General features: G+C 46.4%; 1 protein-coding gene across 1 annotated transcript in view; it reads right to left on the bottom strand.

Annotated features, from left to right (window-relative positions):
- The window catches only part of wrn (WRN RecQ like helicase), a 30,707-nt gene that overhangs the window by 1,245 nt on the left and 10,101 nt on the right, over positions 1-19,361 (bottom strand). The window contains exons 18-39 of the mRNA XM_083670796.1: positions 18,761-18,948; positions 18,313-18,487; positions 17,970-18,151; positions 16,987-17,088; positions 16,789-16,881; positions 16,200-16,341; positions 15,878-16,048; positions 14,117-14,196; positions 12,935-13,001; positions 12,616-12,686; positions 12,365-12,446; positions 11,939-12,051; positions 11,426-11,540; positions 10,583-10,720; positions 10,169-10,331; positions 9,851-10,011; positions 8,055-8,264; positions 6,703-6,834; positions 6,177-6,308; positions 5,512-5,643; positions 5,063-5,239; positions 1-1,480 (exon numbers count right to left, since the gene is read on the bottom strand). The exon at positions 1-1,480 is cut by the window's left edge and continues 1,245 nt beyond it. Of these exons, the coding sequence (XP_083526922.1) occupies positions 1,364-1,480; positions 5,063-5,239; positions 5,512-5,643; positions 6,177-6,308; positions 6,703-6,834; positions 8,055-8,264; positions 9,851-10,011; positions 10,169-10,331; positions 10,583-10,720; positions 11,426-11,540; positions 11,939-12,051; positions 12,365-12,446; positions 12,616-12,686; positions 12,935-13,001; positions 14,117-14,196; positions 15,878-16,048; positions 16,200-16,341; positions 16,789-16,881; positions 16,987-17,088; positions 17,970-18,151; positions 18,313-18,487; positions 18,761-18,948 (2,943 nt within the window). The 3' untranslated portion in view covers positions 1-1,363. The remainder of the gene's footprint in view (positions 1,481-5,062; positions 5,240-5,511; positions 5,644-6,176; positions 6,309-6,702; positions 6,835-8,054; positions 8,265-9,850; positions 10,012-10,168; positions 10,332-10,582; positions 10,721-11,425; positions 11,541-11,938; positions 12,052-12,364; positions 12,447-12,615; positions 12,687-12,934; positions 13,002-14,116; positions 14,197-15,877; positions 16,049-16,199; positions 16,342-16,788; positions 16,882-16,986; positions 17,089-17,969; positions 18,152-18,312; positions 18,488-18,760; positions 18,949-19,361) is intronic.

The following is a 19,361-nucleotide window of genomic DNA, read 5'->3' as shown; positions in this document are numbered from 1 at the left end:
TTTTACTGTAGCCACTTTGCCAAAAGGACATTTATAGTCATGTAAAGGACGATGGAATGGACAGGGCCGGACCGAGCTGAGCTGTACCAGGCTGGCCAGAACAGTTCAGTTCAGCTCTGCCTGTCAATGCTGTAGTGTAGTCTACGCTTTCTACATTGTAGATTAATATTGAAGACATCAAAACTATGAAGGAACACATATGGAATTATGTAGTAAACAAAAAAGTGTTAAACAAACGAGAATATGGTTTATATTTTAGATTCTTCAAAGTAGCCACCTTTTGCTTTGATGACAGCTTTGCACACTCTTGGCAAGGTGTGTCCAAACTTTTGACTGGTACTGTACATCTATTGTTAAGTACAGGACTAATCCAGATTAAGAAATATTCTTTTCATGGGTTTATTTAATCTGGGCCTTTATTTTTTTAATGGTTTATCGGCTGTTTTTTCTATATGATCTCTGTGTTTACTGCAGCTACACTGCGATGGAAATGTATAGTGGGGTAAAGGACAGCCACAACGCCCACATGACGTCTCCTGTACAGTGGGGTACCGGTTTACCCTTGATTGTGCTTCTATTTTGGTCACTCTGAGACAGGCCTCTGGGACAGATGTTGGCCAGTACACTGTGCCCTCGCTGGAGAGGAAGGTGATGCCTTTTTCCCCCACGCGTTGTGTCCAACAAGAGGCTGGATGTTATTTTAGATAGCTACTAAGCACTTTCTACGAAGATCTTTACAAGCAGTCTTTACTACAGAAACGTCTTCCACATACAGTACTGTAGCATCAGAACAATGATGCCACATTTCTATAGTGAAGGAAGATAATGTTCTGTCCTTATTCTACTCCAAATCTTATTGTGCGTAACTGTTGTGATGTTATGTACAGTAGGTTAAAGGTAGTCTTACTAAATCAAGATTATAGATTATAGAGATTACGTTAAAAGTGAATCTCGAGTAAATCATCATCTGTTTGTCTTCCTCTCTTCCGGCTTCCTTCCCACCGGGATAAGACGCTATCTGTGACAAATAATCCCCCAGTCTCTCTCTTAATCTCTATAGAAATCAGTGTCTGAGAACACGTTAATCTCAGCAGGGATTAAATGTGCACATGGACGTACGTGAAAGCCCACTATTCCCTGGTCTCTGAACCTTAGAAGTCATCTCTTTCTTAAACGTCTGTTGGAGATTTGAATCTCTTTCTTGAAGGTCTGTTCCAAGGTTTCGGCACAAAAATCTCCTCAATGACTTTCTCTGAAACGATAAAAAATTTACTTTCACTTCTTTTTTTTTTTTTTTTACAAAACATTAAGTTAATCAAGTTATTTTACCAAAAAAGTTACAAATTGCATATAATTTAACAGGTTACGAAAAAAGTCCTTTCTTCTTCTTGGCTTTCTTTGTACAGGCAGCAGAACTGGTCGAGCGTCTTGGAGCCTCTGCCCAGTCAGGTAACTTCCTCTTCGTTGGTTGGCTGACATTCTGTGGAGATAAAACACACACACACACACACACACACACACACACACACACACACAGACTCCATCACTCCCTGTTGTGATAATAAAACAAACATCACTGTGTGTCACTGATCCTAGTGCTGCCCTCTCGGTGTATAGTCACTTTATGTAAACAAACCACACTGGATAACTAGTCTGACCTAGATGACCTATCGCTCCTCTATATTAATATTGACCTATCGCTCCTCTTAGGCATAGATAGACGGACACAATGGAACCAGAGTCGCTACATTTGCTAGGCTACATCAGCATAGAGAGACACAATGGAACCAGAGTCGCTACATTTGCTAGGCTACATCAGCATAGAGAGACACAATGGAACCAGAGTCGCTACATTTGCTAGGCTACATTAGCGTAGCATGTCCGAGAGTCATGTCAGATGAGATCAGTAGTAACTTCAAGGAGGGGAGGATGGATTTTAAAAGTATTCAAACAGGGCCCCTGTCTACACGCAGCTGCATGAACACACACACCCACCCATCCACCCACCCACACACACACACACCCACCCACCCACCCACCAGATTACTCTTCATCACTATTACTCCAAATGTCATTTCCTCCTGGGGAGTCATCTTTCCCCGTCTCCACCAATCTCATTGGTGCAAACTCTTTTAGTGACCTCACCAGCGCCGCGATAGCTACAGGGCACGGGGGGGACGGGGACGGGGGGGGACGGGATGAGAGATCTTAGTGTTGATCCATTTAGAGGCAGCTCTAATGCACATGTATTGATCCAAAGGTTAACGTGGTGAACGGGAGGTAGAAGGGGAGGAAATGTAGGCATCAATAGTTGAGGGATATTTCAGGTTGGGCTAACAGGGTACGGAGAGACAAACAACAACATCAAACAAATACAATCGTCTCTCGTTGTTGTAATACAACCCCAGATAGAACTGTTAACACGAACAGCCTGTCTGTCCTCTCTCTCCCACAGACACAGACACACACACACAGACACACACACACACACACACACACACAGACACACACACACACACACACACACACACACACAGACACACACACACACACAGACACACACACACAGACACACAGACACACACACACACACACACACACACACAGACACACACACAGACACACACACACACACACACACACACACACACACACACACACACACACACACACACACACACACACAGACACACACACACACACACACACACACACACACACACACACACACACACACACACACACACACACACACCCAGCGGGAGTGTCAGTGGGCCATGAAAGGGCGGTGCGGTCAGAGATCCCAGATGCTCACGTTGAGCGCTTGTTGACCCCTGACCCAGAGGTCAGACACAGAGTAGGGGTCAAATGTATGCCAGCTCCAGGCTAAGCTCTCTGCCCCTGCACACGAACACACACACACACACACACGATCATCTCGTTAGACAGGGCTCGTCGCACGCTCATCGATCTGCCCGGGTGGGATTAGTGCCAGCCACTGGGGTCACGACCCTGGGAGAGAATCACAAATAAACAACGGTCTTTGTGGTGAATAACGATTAACTCTGCATTAACTCTCATCTGTGGATCAGCTGTAGATCTGCTGTGGATTTATGAAAATATTCCTACATGGCAGGAGGACACAATATCCTGACCCGGGGCGGAGGGTTAAACTACACGCCGCGGATAGTATTAAAACAGAGAGCACTCTGGTTAGTACACTGCATGGTGCACTGTGGGGTCACGGTGGCATGGGGTAATAGGATTAAAGCCACATTCTGCAAGATGTGCAGGCCATCAAAGAATAGGGCCACCAACAAAAAAAACGTGATAGTTCAACTTATAATGCTTATTATGTTATTCTTTTGATAAATCATATTTATCAAAACCATGGGGTATATTTCAGCATTTGAAATGACGAGAAATCTTGGACTGTGGCTTTAAGCCCTTGCCGACCATTCTAGCACAGTCAAGTCAAACTGCCTTAGACCGCAAACAGTAACGCTAACAACTAGATCAATGCAACTTTCTATAGAGGAAGTTGTGGAGGACATTGCAGTGGGTGAGAGAGAATTCAGCCTGATGGGATCTTCTTCCTACTGAGTACCAGTCAAAAGTTTGGACACACCTTGCCAAGAGTGTGCAAAGCTGTCATCAAAGCAAAAGGTGGCTATTTTGAAGAATCTAAAATATAAACCATATTCTGGTTTGTTTAACACTTTTTTGTTTACGACATAACTCCATATGTGTTCCTTCATAGTTGTGATGTCTTCAATATTAATCTACAATGTAGAAAATAATAAAAAAAAAAAAAAAAAAAAAAAAAAACATTGATTGAGAAGGTGTGTCCAAACTTTTGACTGGTACTGTATATATATGGTCATAAATTCATCTTCATCCAAATGTAAATGAGGACCTGAGTGAGAACGCCCTGGGAAGAGACATCAACAGCTGAGGGGGAGTTCTGATGTCGACCTAGAAATCTGGAGATGCAGTGGTGGTGCAGGGACGGGTGGTGGTGCAGGGACGGGTGGTGGTGCAGGGACGGGTGGTGGTGCATTGCATGTTGTTCTTAGTGTTAGTCTTCCCAGGGTTTAGAAAGGGCTTAGTGGAGAGTTTCCAGAACGCTGGCAAGGTTTTTGGGAGCCAATTATCGAGTTGATGGAAGGAGGATGCTGATGAAAGCAGATATTTAACCAAGGGCACCCCTCTCTTCCTCTCTCTCCCTCCTCCTTCCATCCTTCCCCTTCTGCCTAATTGATGATGACATTGACAACTACTTTGCAATCAAGTTATTCATCAAGTAAAAGTGAATAAGTTTTCATGACCTCAGTTTAACTTTGACAACAATTTCCTGGTTCATACACCACACACACACACACTACAATCTTATGGAGCTGCAGATAGAAAGATTCATAGATAGATAGATAGAATAGTGTCTTGTATTCATATACCACACACACACACTACAATCTATCTATCTATCTAGATAGATAGATAGATAGATAGATAGATAGAGAGATAGAGAGATACTGGAGATACTGGAGATACTGGAGATAGTTAGATATATAAATAAATAGATAGATAGATAGATAGATAGATAGATAGAGATACTGTAGATTGATAGATTGATAGATAGATAGATAGATAGATAGATAGATAGATAGATACTGTAGATAGATCGATAGATAGATAGATAGACACAGATAGATAGATAGATAGATAGATAGATAGATAGATAGATAGATAAACACAGATATATAGATAGATAGATTGATTGATAGATAGATGGATAGATACTGTAGATAGATAGATAGATAGATAGATAGATACTATATATAGATCGATAGATACGGTCGATAGATAGATGGAGCGATAGATAGATTAATGATGAACAGATAGATAGATAGACAGACAGAAAGATAGATGGATACAGTAGATAGATACCTAGATAGATAGATAGTGTGATGGGTCGATAGATAGATAGATAGATAGATAGATAGATAGATAGATAGATAGATAGATAGATAGATAGAGTGAGAGTCAATGCTTTGTGCTGTACCTGTGGAGATGCGTCAAAGAAGAGCTCCTGAGTGTCCTCATCCAGAGGCTGACTGTTCCAGGAGGCCAGCTTTGCTGCGTTGGACTGGGGCACAGCCTTGGGGGCAGGAACAGGCACCTTATAGGCAGTAATAGGCTCTAAAGTACAGGGTTTTACACTGCTACTAGGGCCCGTCTCCTGCATGGAGTAAGAGAGAAGAGGAGAACCATTCTGTCATGAGGGACACAGACTCAGATATCACATTCACCCAATGTTTCAGTTTCAACTAGCATTCCACAAATACAGCTCATAACTGTCCTGTGTGTGTAAACTCTTATTGTCATGAGATGGAGTGGAGATGTAGGTGTGTCTAGGTTGGTAGAACGTTAGGAGGAGGTTAGATGTAGTTGTGTCAAGGTTGGTAGAATGTTAGGAGGAGATGTAGTTGTGTCTAGGTTGGTAGACTGTACCTCAGGCATGGGGAGGTCTCTGAACAGATCATCCTCACTCCTCTCCAACTCGTCTGGGTCAGATTTGAACTCTGTCTTCACCAGGTGGGTGTAGGTCTGTGGGTCAGTCTTGGTGCTGGTCTGTGGAGCTGGCTGGGGAGAACATTAGTAGGAGGTTAGATGTAGTTGTGTCTAGGTTGGTAGAACGTTAGCAGGAGATGTAGTTGTGTCTAGGTTGGAAGAACGTTAGTAGGAGGTTAGATGTAATTGTGTCTAGATTGGTAGAACGTTAGGAGATGTAGTTGTGTCTAGGTTGGTAGAACGTTATTAGGAGATGTAGTTGTGTCTAGGTTGGTAGAACGTTATTAGGAGATGTAGTTGTGTCTAGGTTGGTAGAACATTAGTAGGAGATTGGATGTAGACGTGTCTAGGTTGGTAGAACGTTAGTAGGAGATTAGATGTAGTTGTGTCTAGGTTGGTAGAACGTTAGCAGGAGATGTAGTTGTGTCTAGGTTGGAAGAACGTTAGTAGGAGGTTAGATGTAATTGTGTCTAGATTGGTAGAACGTTAGGAGATGTAGTTGTGTCTAGGTTGGTAGAACGTTATTAGGAGATGTAGTCGTGTTTAGGTTGGTAGAACCTTTGTAAGAAGTTAGATGTAGTCGTGTCTAGGTTGGTAGACTGTACCTCAGGCATGGGGAGGTCTCTGAATAGATCATCCTCACTCATCTCCAACTCGTCTGGGTCAGATTTGAACTCTGTCTTCACCAGGTGGGTGTAGGTCTGTGGGTCAGTCTTGGTGCTGGTCCGTGGGGCTGGCTGGGGAGATGGTTAGTCGGAGTTGAGATGTAGTTGTGTCTAGGTTGGTAGAACGTTAGTAGGAGGTTAGATGTAGTTGTGTCTAGGTTGGTAGGATCTTAGTAGGAGGTTAGATGTAGTTGCGTCTAGGTTGGTAGAATTTTAGGAGATGTAGTTGTGTCTAAGTTGGTAGAACGTTAGTCAGAGGTTAGATGTAGTTGTGTCTAGGTTGGTAGGATCTTAGTAGGAGGTTAGATGTAGTTGTGTCTAGGTAGGTAGAACATTAGTAGGAGGTTAGATGTAGTTGTGTCTAGGTTGGTAGAACGTTAGTCAGAGGTTAGATGTAGTCGTGTTTAGGTTGGTAGAACCTTTGTAAGAAGTTAGATGTAGTCGTGTCTAGGTTGGTAGACTGTACCTCAGGCATGGGGAGGTCTCTGAATAGATCATCCTCACTCATCTCCAACTCGTCTGGGTCAGATTTGAACTCTGTCTTCACCAGGTGGGTGTAGGTCTGTGGGTCAGTCTTGGTGCTGGTCCGTGGGGCTGGCTGGGGAGATGGTTAGTCGGAGTTGAGATGTAGTTGTGTCTAGGTTGGTAGAACGTTAGTAGGAGGTTAGATGTAGTTGTGTCTAGGTTGGTAGGATCTTAGTAGGAGGTTAGATGTAGTTGCGTCTAGGTTGGTAGAATTTTAGGAGATGTAGTTGTGTCTAAGTTGGTAGAACGTTAGTCAGAGGTTAGATGTAGTTGTGTCTAGGTTGGTAGGATCTTAGTAGGAGGTTAGATGTAGTTGTGTCTAGGTAGGTAGAACATTAGTAGGAGGTTAGATGTAGTTGTGTCTAGGTTGGTAGAACGTTAGTCAGAGGTTAGATGTAGTTGTGTCTAGGTAGGTAGAATGTTAGTAGGTTAGATGTAGTTGTGTCTAGGTAGGTAGAATGTTAGTAGGTTAGATGTAGTTGTGTCTAGGTTGGTAGGATGTTAGTAGGAGGTTAGATGTAGTTGTGTCTAGGTTGGTAGAACGTTAGTAGGAGGTTAGATGTAGTTGTGTCTAGGTAGGTAGAACGTTAGTAGGAGGTTAGATGTAGTTGTGTCTAGGTAGGTAGAATGTTAGTAGGTTAGATGTAGTTGTGTCTAGGTAGGTAGAATGTTAGTAGGTTAGATTAGTTGTGTCAAGGTTGGTAGAACATTAGCAGGAGATGTAGTTCTGTCTAGGTTGGAAGAACGTTAGTAGGAGGTTAGATGTAATTGTGTCTAGATTGGTAGAACGTTAGGAGATGTAGTTGTGTCTAGGTTGGTAGAACATTAGTAGGAGATTGGATGTAGACGTGTCTAGGTTGGTAGAACGTTAGTAGGAGGTTAGATGTAGTTGTATCTAGGTTGGTAGAACTTTAGGAGATGTAGTTGTGTCTAGGTTGGTAGAACGTTAGTAGGAGGTTAGATGTAGTTGTATCTAGGTTGGTAGAACTTTAGGAGATGTAGTTGTGTCTAAGTTGGTAGAACGTTACTCGGAGGTTAGATGTAGTTGTGTCTAGGTTGGTAGGATCTTAGTAGGAGGTTAGATTAGTTGTATCTAGGTTGGTAGAACGTTAGTCGGAGGTTAGATGTAGTTGTGTCTAGGTAGGTAGAATGTTAGTAGGTTAGATGTAGTTGTGTCTAGGTTGGTAGAACGTTAGTAGGAGGTTAGATGTAGTTGTGTCTGGGTAGGTAGAACGTTAGTAGGAGATGTAGTTGTGTCTAGGTTGGTAGAACGTCAGTAGGAGGTCACTGTACCTCAGGCATGGGGAGGTCTCTGAACAGATCATCCTCACTCATCTCCATCTCGTCTGGGTCAGGTTTGAACTCTGTCTTCACCTGATGGGTGTAGATCTGTGGGTCAGGCTTGGTGCTGGTCTGTGGGGCTGGCTGGAGTGCTAGGCCTCTTACCGAGGTCCTCTGTGGGGTTGGTTGGACCGGGGCTCTCTGTGACCTCACCGGCTTGTCCTGTTAAAAACACAAGCATGAGTAGAGCCTAGTTAGTCACTGGGCATGACCATGGAGTAGAGGAGTTGGCTTGGGCTGGAGTAGGGCTGAGGACAGGGTTGAGGACAGGGTTGAGGACACGGCTGAGGACACGGCTGAGGACACGGCTGGGGCTGGAGTGGGGCTAGGGCCCGGGGCTAGGGCTGGGGCTAGGGCTGGGGCTAGGGCTGGGCAGGGTGTGTGGTGCTGCTGTCGTGCTGTCTTTAAGTAAGTAGGTCTCTAGTAGTAATCAGTGAGAGAGGAGGCTCCAGATGTAATCCTGCCTGTCCGCCTGCCTCCTGGACTCTAAAGCCTGCCCCCACACACCCCCCCCCTGCTTTCCTGCCTGATTTTGCTGTGTCCCAACTGTCTGCCTTTCTCTCTGAACTGTGCACTTGTTCACTAACGTGACGTCTGTCTGTCTGTCTGCCTGCCTGTCTGCCTGCCTGTGTATACTAGCAGGTCACCTGACCAGGAGGGTTTGAGGTGGTGATGTAATTGCTGATGTAGTTTGATGCCCTTCCTCCTCCACCCCCATCCTATCATGACTGACCATCAATGACATAATAAGGACCCCCACCCACACGCACGCATGCACACACACGCACACATGCACACACGCACACACGTGCACACACACACACACACACACACACACACACACACACAAATCAATGCTTTTAGTACTGACTGCTACCACTACTAATAACTTTAAGATGAATTAGCTTTACAAGTAATGTCATTATGGAGTCCTCCATGCATGACAAGATGCCCGTCTGCCAATAGACAGACAGACAGACAGACAGATAGCCTTGGTCATAAATGTAGCAGCGGCCCTAAATGCATGTACGGTACACAGCATGATGGATACCTTGGCACGAGATTCTGCCCTGTCAGCATCGTTACAGATTGATAAACGTCCTGTCGTGACGTTCAATCATTCAGGCAGTGCATTTCAATCAGAGAGGAGACCTCCCCCTGATACATACATTAGGAGGCAGAGGCCAGGACGCTAGGGCCACCGTCTATGGAAACACCAGGGAAGGGGAAACAAATGACTGCAATAGCACTGATGAGAGACATGGTGTTAGGACGCCCTCTATTGGTGGCTAACAAGTACGCATCGTTTTAGGAAGAAAACATAGTTTTCCAAATCCACTGCTAAAAAGTGTCGTCAGTCTGTGAAAAACTCAAAAATATGGGACTTGGTGAAATATTCAACCTAATGCTAACAGCTATCCCATTCTTTCAGACCTAAACGAGTGCATAAGGGAGAGGGACTGAAGTCTATTAAGAGACTTCACATGGGGTTAGGGTTAGGGTTAGGGTTAGATACTGAGCTCTGTCAGAGAGCTTTCATATGGGAGAGGCAGGCCAGGGCTGAACAGACATTTTGTATTACATGTTGTTGTATAATTGTTTTTGTTAGCTTATCATCTTTATTAGATTTTACTGTTGTTGTTGTGGATGTTGAGAGCTGCTCTGCCTAAGGCATTTAGTTACATTGTGTACTTGTATTTAATGTAATGACAAACAAAACTTGAACTTGAAATAACAGCAGCTCTGACCCCTGGCTCTATCCAGATGAGCTCCTGCTGTAGTCTGGAGTGGCCACCGGGGGGCGCTGTGGGCATGCCTACTCTCTGCAGCTGCGCCACAGTCAGCTGGATCAGGAAGGTGCTGATGTCCTCAGGGACCCGGGCACGAATGGCCTTCACATCACTGAGGTCTGAGGAGGGGGGGGGGGGGGGAGAGAGAGAGATATTTGGGGATATTTGAGTGTCAGTGGGGGTCTATAGTTTTTCCTGAACATGTGCTCTGACAAAGAAAAACGATGGTCTCTAAACCATGTGGAAAGGTGGATAAAAAGGGAGCCATCTTGGTACCGGAGAGGCTGGGGTATGACTGGATGGCGCGGGTGATGCTGTTTCGTAAGGCTGCGTTCAGGCCCACTCTCTCTGTGTCCAGGGGGTGGTTGGCCTTGTATGCCTGCAGAAGCTGGAACTCCACCACGTGGGAGGGAAGGCTGCGGGTGTCACATACCTGCCTCTGAACACCCACACACACACACACATGCACACACACACACACACACACACACACACACACACACACATAGTCAGAACATAATACGGTAGATACACACACTTTCAGGGCACTAAATGAACGCTTTAATTAAATAACACAATGACGTAGCGCGGTGATTGGGGATGGAAGTATGAGATGAACAAAGACATCTTCAAAGCCAGGCATTCCTGTATGTGGTCACGTGACCCAGGGCCCCCACTACAGTCACCAACCATGCTCTTGCCCTCCTGCTGGAACAGCCTGTAGGTGAGGGCGATGCTGTCTGGGAGAGGGCAGGGTCTGGCCCCCTCCACAATCACTGTCGGCAGGGCTGGGGCCGGGGCTGGGGCTGGGGCTGGGAGGCAGTCCACCTGGGGAATAGAGGGGAGAAGGACAGTAGTGTTAGGAGGAAGAGCGCTAGGAGACCAGGAGCTAGGAGACAAGGACAGAGAGCTAGGAGACTAGGACAGAGAGCTAGGAGCTAGGACAGAGAGCTAGGAGACTAGGACAGATAGCTAGGACCTAGGACAGAGAGCTAGGAGACTAGGACAGATAGCTAGGAGACTAGGACAGATAGCTAGGACCTAGGACAGAGAGCTAGGAGACTAGGACAGAGAGCTAGGAGACTAGGACAGAGAGCTAGGAGACTAGGACAGAAAGCTAGGAGACTATGATAGAGATCTAGGAGCTAGGTGACTAGGACAGAGAGCTAGGAGACTAGTACAGAGACCTCGGAGCTGGAAAGAGAGCTAGGAGCTAGGAGAGAGAGCTAGGAGACTAGGAGCTAGGAGAGAGAGCTCGGAGCTAGGAGACTAGCACAGAGAGCTATGAGGTAGGAGACTAAGGAAAGGTAGCATTTGAGGGCTTTACATGTTGGCTACCCTGCAACTGAAAGATTAGCTAATCTCCTCTATTGTGGAACCAAGCAGAGGCAGGAGAAGGGATTGAAAATGACCGTTATTTAGTGTACAAGAATGACTAGAATGAGTAATGTGAGGCTAATGGCACTAATCTTGGATTAGGCATGTCTCAATCAGGGATTAGGCCCGTCTAGTACAGCACAACCACTGGCTTACCTTCAGATGGTGCTCCTCACAGAAGCATGCTATGGTCTGGAGCAGAGGTGCCAGCATGCTGGACTTGGCCTCAGAGACTCCGTCCACCAGCTTCAGACTGGACACAGAGCACGGCCTGGGACACAGCACGAGAAGATAGCCAATCAGCAAACAGTACAACGGATAGCCAATGACCAAACAGTAGACAGATAGCCAATAACCAAACAGTAGAGGGTATCAATAAGGAGCATCGTACTACACACAACCATGACTCGCTTCACAGCACTAAGATCATCGCTTGGCTTCCACAACCTATAATGGACTTAACATGATGTTGGTGCTACCAAGGTTTGGGGAACCTCTCCCCAGGACATTGACAGTACCAAAGAGTCTTTGGACCGGTTTCCTGGACACAGATAAAGTCTAGTCCTGAACTAAGGAACATTTTCAATCAAATATCTCCTTTGAAGATGCATTTTAGTTAATCTGTGTCTGGGAAACTGGCCCTCAGGGTTTTGAATGTTTGTTCCTCACCGTGTCTTGGCCATGTCCAGCAGGATCTTGTTGGTAGCCAGGATGGCAGGAGGGATGTCCTTGTCACTGGCTAGCTTCTGACGCTCAGACACTAGCTTGGCATACAGCAGCGTCTGCACAGGGGCAACAACACACACAGCATCCTTAAGAGAACATGTTCTATCAGGGACATTCTATTAGGCACATTGTATTCTATAAGGGACATTCTATTCTATCAGGGACATTTTATTACGGACATTCTATTCTACCAGGGACATTCTATTAGATACATTCTATTCTATCAGTTTGTCAGATTGCTTAACAGCGAGCGGAGGCATTGACGGCAATTGACCAGCGCTGACACAATGTAATACAAGCAGCAGATACAGCAGGAAACCAGAGACGGCTGAGGAGATCCCCTTCCACAGCCTCCAGTCTGGAGCGTACCTGCAGCTGCAGCTCCCTGGCTGAGACGGGGGGAGGCTGGGGTTTAGACACCTCCGCCTGGGTCAAGAGCCTCGCTGCTGGCCTGGGGAGAGACCCGAAGGTACACGGATCAAACAAACGTTTCCACAGAAAACACTCAGCGGAGGTGTCAAGTTGCGAAATTATGTCAACACCATGTTTTCCAATTGAATGCACTTGATGGTGAGATGTCATGTCAGTATTGGGTATTGATTAAGGCAGCGTGGTGGTACCTGACAGGTGAGGGGACAGGTCTCTGGACCTGGCTGACGCCGGGCCGGGAGTAGGAGGACGTCGGGTCGATCTGGGGAGAACCAGGAAACACGTGTCATGTGTGTTCAACATGTTCCAAATATCTGAGTACCCCAGGGGAGGCAGGGGGAGGTAGACATCGGAGGACGGGCTCATTGTAATGGATGGAATGGAATGAGGAATGGTATCAAACACTACTCATTCCGTTCTATGCATGACCACGAGCCCCGTCCTCCGATTTCTACCTCCACTAGCCTCTCCTGGGGTACAGGGAGCAGACATCCCATAATGACCACTGACCTGAGTGGAGGCTGAGGACTGTCTGTCAGAAGTGCTGGTCTTGGTGGAGGTGGTGGTCTGGCTGGGTCTGAAATCATACACATACACACACACACACACACACACAGCACAGCAGTCAGTAGATGGCACACACTGCAGGATACCTGCGTACGTGCTGTATTAAAGGAATAGCGACTGAACTGAAAACAGAAAGGACTACTGTGGATAACTTTATCACTCTCCTAAGCAGAGTAATGATTCAAACAGAACTTCAAAGATGGATATTTACTGGAAGCCAAAGAGAACCCATATGTGTGTGTGTAGTGTGAGAGAGAGCTTTGAAAACGAGAGGAAGATATCAGAGGGGAAACATTGCTATGTTCCGGGGGTATATATATATATATATATATATATACACACACACAGTAATGGTATACAATGGTAGCGCTTTAGCATTGTTTCACACTCATTAAGAGAAACAGCTGCAGGAACGTGATGCCAGTGGGAGGGGGGGTAGGGCATGTCAAAGATCAAAGCAGTCTTAACATAATGCTTTGGCTGCGCTCACCAGCTCTAACACACACGCACGCACACGCACGCACACGCACACGCACGCACACGCAGCACTCTACAATGCTGACAAGCTAATAACATTCCATAGGCGTAGTGTCTATGCCACACACACTCCTCTTCAGAAATAACTTCCTCCCCTAAAGCCTGGAAGGTCTCGAATTACCCTCTGTATTACCACATCAAGCCTTTACATGAAGCCGAAACAGGCAGTTACGCCCCAGCTCCCCGTTCAGAAAACCTTTTTAAATCTAAACACATGTATTAACTTCAAAGACAGCTTGCCAGGGAGAAAACCCTGTTTGGCAGCTAGGGGTTGTGTTCAGTCTGATGTGTTTGATGTGTCGTTGTTCCTCTGCTGTTTGTCTGATGTGCAGTAACAGCTGGTGGTCCTCACAGAAGCCTCTGGAACAGCTGGGAGGGACTGGGAGGCCCTCATGTTCCCTCCCTTGAGAAGTGGGAGGGAGGGAGGGAGGGAGGGAGGGGAGAGGGTAGACTACTTCTGAGGGGCATCCCTTAGTGGACGAGTGCATAGTGCGTACCCTCAGTACAGAACAGGAAGCGAGGTGAGGGTTGGGCTGGGCTGGATCAGGAGGGTGCAGTGTACTTGTGAGTGCCTAGTTGAGGGCGTACCTGAGGGTGAGCTCAGTGTTGGGCTGGAGAAGGAGGTTTCTGTGTCTCTCGTCCTGTGATTGGCTGAACCATTGCTTGCCCTACGAACAGGAAACATTCACACATGTCAAATTAAACATCTATCAATGTTGTTCTCATCCAACATAGTTGAGATGCACAGTAAACAATGGTTTCATTGTAGCAGGCAAACTAAAGCAAGCACAACTCTGTTTATGGCTACTGTTTATGAATTAGACCCCAGGGGGGGAGATGGTAGGGGAGGAGAGGAGAGGAGAGGAGAGGAGAGGAGAGGAGAGGAGAGAGGAGAGGAGAGGAGGAAAGGACAGAAGAGGGGAGGGGAGGGGAGGTACAGTTAGGTCTGGAAATATTTGGACAGTGACACAATTTTCATAATTTTGGCTCTGTACGCCACCACAATGAATTTGAAATGAAACAATCGAGATGCAATTGAAGGGCAGACTTTCAGCTTTAATTCAAGGGGTTGAACAAAAATATTGTATGAAATGTTTAGGAATTGCAACCATTTTTATACACAGTCCCCCATTTTCAGGGGCTCAAATGTAATTGGACAAATTAACATAATCATAGATAAAATATTCATTTTTAATACTTTGTCGAGAATCCTTTGCAGGCAATGACTGCCTGAAGTCTGGAACCCATGGACATCACCAAATGCTGGGTTTCCTCTTTTGTGATGCTTTGCCAGGCCTTTACTGCAGCTGTCTTCAGATGTTGTTTGTTTGTGGGTCTTTCTGCCTTTAGTTTTGTCTTCAGCAAGTGAAATGCATGCTTGATTGGGTTGAGATCAGGTGATTGACTCGGCCATTGCAGAATATTCCACTTCTTGCCTTAAAAAACTCCTGGGTTGCTTTCGCAGTATGTTTTGGGTCATTGTCCATCTGTACTGTGAAGCGCCGTCCAATCAACTTGGAATTTGGCTGAATCTGAGCAGACAGTATATCCCTAAACACTTCAGAATTTATCTGGCTGCTTCTGTCTTCTGTCACATCATCAATAAACACTAGTGACCCAGTGCCATTGGAAGCCATGCATGCCCATGCCATCACACTGCCTCCACCGTGTTTTACAGATGATGTGGTATGCTTCGGATCATGAGCAGTTCCAAGCCTTCTCCATACTATTTTCTTCCCTTCATTCTGGTACAGGTCTTAGTTTCATCTGTCCAAAGAATGCTGTTCCAGAACAGGGCTAGCTTTTTTAGATGTCTAATCTGGCCTTTCTATTCTTGAGGCTTATGAATGGTTTGCACCTTGCGGTGAACCCTCTGTATTTGCTCTCGTGAAGTCTTCTCTTTATGGTAGACTTGGATAATGATATGCCTACCTCCTGGAGAGTGTTCTTCATATAAAAGTGAAGCTGTAATTCCTAAACCCTTCCTCCAATTTGGATGTGAATACCTTCAAATTAAAGCTGAGAGTCTGCACTTTAAGCCCATATTCATTATATAACTGTAACTTGAATATGTTTTAATATGTTTTAACAGCTAAAATAGCAAAAAATGTGTCAGAGTCCAAATATATATGGACCTAACTGTAGCTACTTTAGACGACTGAGATGCAGCCCTTGTCCTGGGTCAGTTTGAACCTACCTTGGGGGTGATCTTACACAGAGGGGAGGACAGGAGATGAGGAGAGGGGAGGGGAGGAGAGGGGAGGGGAGGAGAGGGGAGGGGAGTGGAGGGGAGGAGAGTGGAGGGGAGATGAGGAGGTAGCTACTTGTCCTGGGTCAGTCTGAACCTACCTTGGGGGTGATCTTACAGAGGGTGATGAACTTGCTCTGTCCCGTAGACTCCTTCAGGTAGTCCTCCATCATCATCTCCCTGGCCAGGGCCTTCCAGCACACCTCCGACACGCTCTTCCCTGCTCCGAACAGTGGGTGGCCCCGGTACCTCGCCGGAACCTTCTGAGAGCACTGGAGAGGAAGAGCAGCGTGGTGATGAGTTACGGCAGGGTTCTATATCACCCCCTACACTCCATGGAATCCTCTCAGATCTCCACAGGTGCATAGGGGCCAGTGTAGAGGCGAGGGGTTGAATGGTGAGCTGTGATTGGTGGATACTCACAGAGCCCCTCAGGAACAGGATGGGGGCGGTGACGCCAAACTTCTCCCCCATGGCGCTGACTCCGCCCATCAGCTGATAGGCCAGCGGGCCAAAGTCCTGCCGCCCCCCGCCACTGTCCTCCGGGCTGGGCCTGTTCACCGACCTGGGGTGACGAACGGACGGACGTACACACGCCCACGCACACACACACAAATACACACATACATAGTCATAACAAACTCTTTCACAGGACACATAAAGTGGATTAAGTTGAAGTTGTCCAGTGGATGGTAAGCTTAGCTAATACAATCCAGTTGAAGATGGTTCCATCTCCATAGTTAGTGATGGAAATGTTGACAGAACCGGTTCCAACTGTAACTCATCATCCATCAAACCAGTTGTGCTTGCTTGGTCTATGTGAGGGTACCTCAACGTGGCAGCAACTATGTACAGTCAGTTACAACAACCTGGTCACCACGGGAGGCTGGTGGAGGTAGAAATCAGAGGGATGGGCTCATTGTAATGCATGTTTGATACCATTACAATGAGCCTGTCCTCCAATTTCTACCTCCACCAGCCTCCCCTGATGTACCTGTTCACCACTACCCACCCAGAGTGACAGTTGTCACAGCACTGGTCTGTCCCCATGATGCCAGAAGTCACCTTCCTCAGCTGTTTGTCCTCGAAGTGGGAAAGGATGAGTCTGGAGAGAGAAGGACATACATGGAGTCATGTACCTACAATTAGGACTTCATTCAATACTTGATACTTGATACACAATAAGAACACAATAAGAACTAAGACGTACTTCCTCCTGCACTTGAGTGAGTTGAGGTACTGCTCCATTTTGAACATCATCTTCAGCTTGTAGCCTCTGAAGCGGTTGTTGGACACCTGGTTGAGCAGGAACCTGAAACGACCAGAGTAGATTCAGGTCTGATTAGCCGGACATCAGAATCAGAATGAGAATTCTTTTTTATTTGGCCAAGTATATTTGCACATACAGGAAATTGACTTGGTGAGGTTGGTGCATGGACATAAAAAACAAATAGCAAATTATTGACAAGAAATTTACATTTACAAAAGATATTCGCTGATGCTGACATTTTAAAATGTCGATGATGAAATTCAGAGCAGCACACGATCAGAACATAGTGTACAGATATCCAACGTAATATCCCATAAACAATAAAATAATGGGACGGCAGGTTACAGAGGCCAGCCGGCAATCGGTAGGTCGCTGGTTCCATCTCCACCCCAGAAAGGAGCCGGATGTGAGCTGGTGACTGGAGGGTTGCTGGCATCATATCTAAAGGCGCCTACCGCTGCCGTTGTGCCCTTGAGTAAGGCACTTAACTGCTCCAGGGGCGCCGAACTACGGCTGGCGCTGTGCTCTGATCTCCCTGTGCACGTTGTGTGTTTTAGATTAGATTAGATTAGATTCAACTTTATTGTCATTGTGCAGAGTACAAGTACAGAGACAACGAAATGCAGTTAGCGTCTAACCAGAAGTGCAAAAAAGCAGGTAGTACAGTATATGCACAGTATAGTAGTGCAGTATAGTATAAGTAGTGCAGTGTAAGCAGTATATGAATTAGCATTATAAGCATTATAAGTGTGTGTGTGGGGGGGTGCAATAAATAACACATTCCTAACAATCTGACTGTATGGCAAATAAAGCATTTGATTGATTTGACTAATCAGAAACATCTACATCCACCAGAGCACCACACACACGTCTGTCCCCCCCCGCCCCCCCCCCCCCCCCCCCGGTGACGTTGTGACTCTGACCTGTTGAGGCTCATGTCCGCGTGGGTCCAGAGGACGTGGCAGGCGCTGGGCAGCCCGTCCCGCCCGGCCCGGCCCATCTCCTGGTAGTAGGACTCCATCTCTTTAGGAGCGCCGTAGTGGATCACCTTCCTGATGTCGGGCTTGTTGATGCCCATGCCAAACGCCACGGTGGCGACCATACACTGATGTACACAAACATTTGAAAAACATCAGATAAAACTGATTTTAAAAAAAAAAGACAAGAGGTACGGTATATTACAGAAAACGCAACAATCTCAAGATCGTCCTCCTCTTGTCTCACGGGATTCAAAGGTGACCAACGACGAAAGCCTGTCTCCCCCACCTGAATCTCGTCCCTCATGAAGCGGTACTGTGTGTCCTTCCTCTGTTTGATTGACAGGCCGGCGTGGTAGACGCCACAGGACACGCCCAGCTTATACAGCGCCGACGTCACGCGCTCCGCCACCTTCCTGGCGGGGCAGTAGATGATGGCGGGCCCCTCAAACTCATACTCTCCCCTGAGGAACAGAGCAGAGGAGACCAGCACTGTTATCATACAAGCATAGGTAGAAACTGGCATGGTGCTGGAGATAATGAAGATGATATAAGATTAAAAGTGGTGAAGTGTCCCTTTAAATTGGGGTTAGGGACTGGACACACACACACACACACACACACACACACACACACACACACACTCACACTCACACTCACACTCACACTCACACTCACACTCACACACACACACACACACACACACCTTATCTTCCCCCACCTCCCCTGGTACCTACCCTTTCTTCTTCTTGAGGAAGGTCTTCAGATCCTGCATCATGTCCCCTGACTTCTTGTTGACGTCCATGAAGAGGTTAGGCCTGTCAAAGGAAGTGCAGGTGATGACGGGGCATTCCAGGTTCAGACTCCTGACGATGTCATCTCTGATGGAGGGGCTGGCAGTGGCCGTTAGGGCCACGATGGGAACCTGCACGGGGCAAATCAACTCCTCAACATCTGGGTAACACTGAGACTTGGACCCAGATAGAGGGCAGAGTAGAGGACACATTTCCCATTAAGGACTATGTATTCTATTATATCCTACGCAACATTGTCTTTCTGTCATAAGTCCAGGGATATAGTGGTCGGAAAAAACGGTGGCTAAACGCTGGAAACACTGAAGAAGATGTGGAAGCAAAGCGGTAACGCTTCCCCTCCACCACATCCCTGCAGAAGTCTTCATTTTAACACCGGAATGCCTGAGAGGATTCAAATGTTTACATTTACATTTATGGCATTTAGCAGACGCCTTTATCCAAAGCGACTTACGACAAATACATTTGTTTCAGTAAGTGAATCATCTATCCAACAGTCATCATGAGACAAAGTAATCAATGCTCA

The sequence above is a fragment of the Argentina silus genome, assembly GCF_951799395.1.
Source record: "Argentina silus genome assembly, chromosome: 5".
NCBI classification, from domain to species: Eukaryota; Metazoa; Chordata; class Actinopteri; order Argentiniformes; family Argentinidae; genus Argentina; species Argentina silus.
Note: the sequence above shows the minus strand (reverse complement) of the source record. Positions and strands in the feature narration are given on the sequence as shown.